Genomic DNA, 3,406 nt, shown 5'->3' on the forward strand with positions numbered 1-3,406 from the left:
TAAAATAATGAGAACGTCAATGAGCTATATAGTCTATAATATTCTCGAGATAAGACAATGATTTTGGTTAGAAGTTGGCTAAGTTAGTAGACAGAAGTTGGTCACTCATCTATAGTATTTTAGTTGAAATGCAATTGGAGTGGGGGAACTGCAGCCGTGACGTAGGCTGTAGTAAAGAGTAGGCCAAATATCGCATTCTTGAAAATCATAGGGTGACGTATAGTCAAATTATATAACACAAACATTTTCTGACTTGGAAGCTTTCTGTTTCTGCCTTACAATAATTATCAAAACATTAAATAATACAAGCATTTCGCCATATAAAAAAGCAAAAACCCACCTCCTAACTTTCCTTTTCAAACCCTCAAGGTTTCTTCATCTTCTAGGTCGTGTTTATATTTTGTAGTTTGGCTATACATCAACTTGTGAATTTCGGGATGAGATATTTTGATTCTCGTAGAACATGTGCTCAATACCAGCATGTTTTCAGTGCATTTATATGAACGAAATTTATCGGATTTATCGGGATCGGTTTATCGGTTTATTGCAATGCATTAATTTTTCAATATTTTTCATGCGTTAATCTGAAATTATAATAGTATAACGTTGTCTACTAACGCTTTTACAGCTTATTAACTTTTTCGTGTCACGTTTTTAGATCCTTGAAAAACTTTCAACTTCATTTTATTCATACAAGTTGAATGAACTTGGAATATTTAACAACATCATTAGAATTGGTGATTCATTCGCTATAAGTATGGAGAATTTTCAAGTTCTAGGTCAATCTTGAGGGCAATAAACGACGATTTATTTGAAGATACAGTGAATAAACTGTAACTTATGCTCAGTGTGGTTACTCCATCACATTTTACTACACGTGACGTCACGCTGGCGTTCCCCCCTCCACTTCGAATCTTACACCTGTGAGTGATCAACCTTCTGTCTACTAACGTTGAGAAGTTGGTGATTGTGGAGAGAGAGTGTTACTCACATGTCGTAATATTCCAACGATAAACTGATACTGTCATCGGGGGAGTAGATCAGTCTATCTATGGCGACACCTCTAGCCTCTGGATGAAGGTGCAGATCTGTCAATCATAAAGAATTGCTATTACATTTACAAACTATTACACATATCACGATCACAATATACAATTGCAAAGTTCATCGATTGTATAAAAATACTACTACTAATTTCTACAATAATTAGATATCATGTACACATGTACAATATCGGGGTCCGAGCTTCGCTCTGGAGTACAAAAGCATGAAAAATTTATTACGAAAGAAGAAGTTATAATAACATATACAGAAGAAATGTTCTATCTACTCACAGTAAATTGAGATTAATTCCCAGAGGAATACAAAAATTCCCCTCAAAAAGCCCAGCTGCACAAAAGCCGGTTACATTTTTAATCCTGATTAACTTCACGTGAACCAAATCAGAGAAGACCATTTCAAAAAGATGGATCTACTGGAATTAATCAGGATTGAAAATAACCCGGCATTTTTGCAACCGGCACTAAGTACCTGATTGAATGATTACAAAAGTTCAACAACAGCTGAGTCATAATTTTGGCACAGTCCCACACACATGAACTCGCTCACTCACTTCCATCACCAACAGACGACGAAATAACTATTTTTTCAAGGATGAATAATAATCATTCTTTTAATGTCCGTCAGCGAGTTTTCTCAGGGATGAGACCTAATCAGAGAAGGCCTTTTTGAAATTGGATCTCATGAAATTAATCACTATCAAAATTTAACCGGGTTTTGTGTAACCCTCTCTGAGACTTTTCCTTTTAAACGACAATCATATTATGTTGGTATCCGTCGTACATAAACAGCTTGACGAGTAGGCTTCAGTTGCTCTTGATTTCAGTTCTTCCAGGGATCATACGACATAACCTGAAAAGTTTCTATGATGGGTTCTAGTCTAGTACTTCTCTAGTTTCTCCTAGTACAATAATTATGAATATACAGAATAAATCAATTAAATGGAGAAGCTGTTTCTTCAAAACACTTACCGTGGACAGGATGTTTCTTGTAGAACTCCTGTCGCCTCCGCATTTCCGAATGGAAAAGTCCAGGCACTAATTTGTACACGATATCTTGAAGGGTTTTGTCCAGCCTGCAACAAAATTTTGAAAAATAATATTAGACTTGAAATGGATCGAAGAATGCAAAATTATTTAAAAAACAAAAACTATAATGTAGGGTAAGTCTTGAAATGGATCGAGAGATGCAAACTTATTTCGTTAAACTGAACTATATAATATGGTGTCTTAGAATGGATCAAAAAATTAGACTGCACCACTTCAAAATTATGGAGCAGGAAGCAGATTAGAGAGAAGAATCAGTGTCGCTTGTAGGTGATTATTGAAATATCACAGCATAATAATAAGAAGATGAAGAATTTGGACCAGAAAAAGTTACTTTTCTCAGCGGTGATTGGCAGTTAGTTGTTTAAATCATATAGAAGGTAACAAAATGTTGTGAGTAAAATCTCAATAGATATTTTGATGACATGAATATTAAAGAATAACTACGCACTTTCAAGTTTCACTTCATCAATTGATACACAGTAGTACAATCTCTTAAATCTAGGAGCTGGCTAACTAAACTTATTTTCCTTCTATCGTAATGTATTATCTTATCCATATATTGAGGACAAATTCACTACTCTTTTATTTTTTGATAGAGAGTTAGTGGGGAGGATATTTTTAATATTCTTTCCGAAGAATGGACATTGATATGTCCAAAGCTCCGCCAATTTATGTAGATGCATAACAATATAATTATTATCTATAGTTATTATATTACAAATTGCTTTTTCATATCATATACAGTTCAATAATTATTTTCTTAGTCTATATTATGTAATTCATCTATAATTTTGCTGTATTGTAAGCTATTGTATATAAGTGTATAAGCCAGTATATATTGTAATCTACATAATAAGTACTCAATCAATCAATTTTATTTGATGGAATTCTACTGATAGCAAATTGTCTCTGCTTGTTATAAGATATTGTTTGTCGGATAGCAAATCACTTCCACAGGGATTTGAAAAATTTAATCTTAAATTTTAAAATTTAATCTTTTTCAACAGAAAAATTTTAATCTTGGAGTATCCTAAAAAATTATTAAAATAAGATTACAATTATTATATCTACTAGTTTCGGTGATCACAACTTCGTCAGGGTATAAAATAAATTTATAATTATTTATAATATAGTTATAATCTGTTACTTGATAATCTGCAATGGTATGATGGTATAAATGGTATGTAGTTATAATTTGTATTCTTATTTTATTAATTTTACAGGGTACTATAATTCTATTTTATAAATACAAAAAAGAAGCCCTGAGTTCATACATTTTAATCTTGGAGCATCAAAAT

The 3,406-nt window shown here is 32.6% G+C and overlaps 1 protein-coding gene across 1 annotated transcript; it reads right to left on the reverse strand.

Annotated features, from left to right (window-relative positions):
• Positions 1-991: 991 nt before the first annotated feature.
• On the reverse strand, positions 992-2,134 carry LOC120356002 (polycomb complex protein BMI-1-B-like; the record flags this gene model as incomplete). The annotated part of the gene is made up of 2 exons (XM_039444778.1): positions 992-1,088; positions 2,031-2,134. Coding segments are annotated over 2 exons (201 nt in total), but the record flags the coding sequence as incomplete, so codon positions are not given.
• Positions 2,135-3,406: the final 1,272 nt, after the last annotated feature.

Source organism: Nilaparvata lugens, unplaced genomic scaffold (assembly GCF_014356525.2).
Source record: "Nilaparvata lugens isolate BPH unplaced genomic scaffold, ASM1435652v1 scaffold5477, whole genome shotgun sequence".
Lineage (NCBI taxonomy): Eukaryota > Metazoa > Arthropoda > Insecta > Hemiptera > Delphacidae > Nilaparvata > Nilaparvata lugens.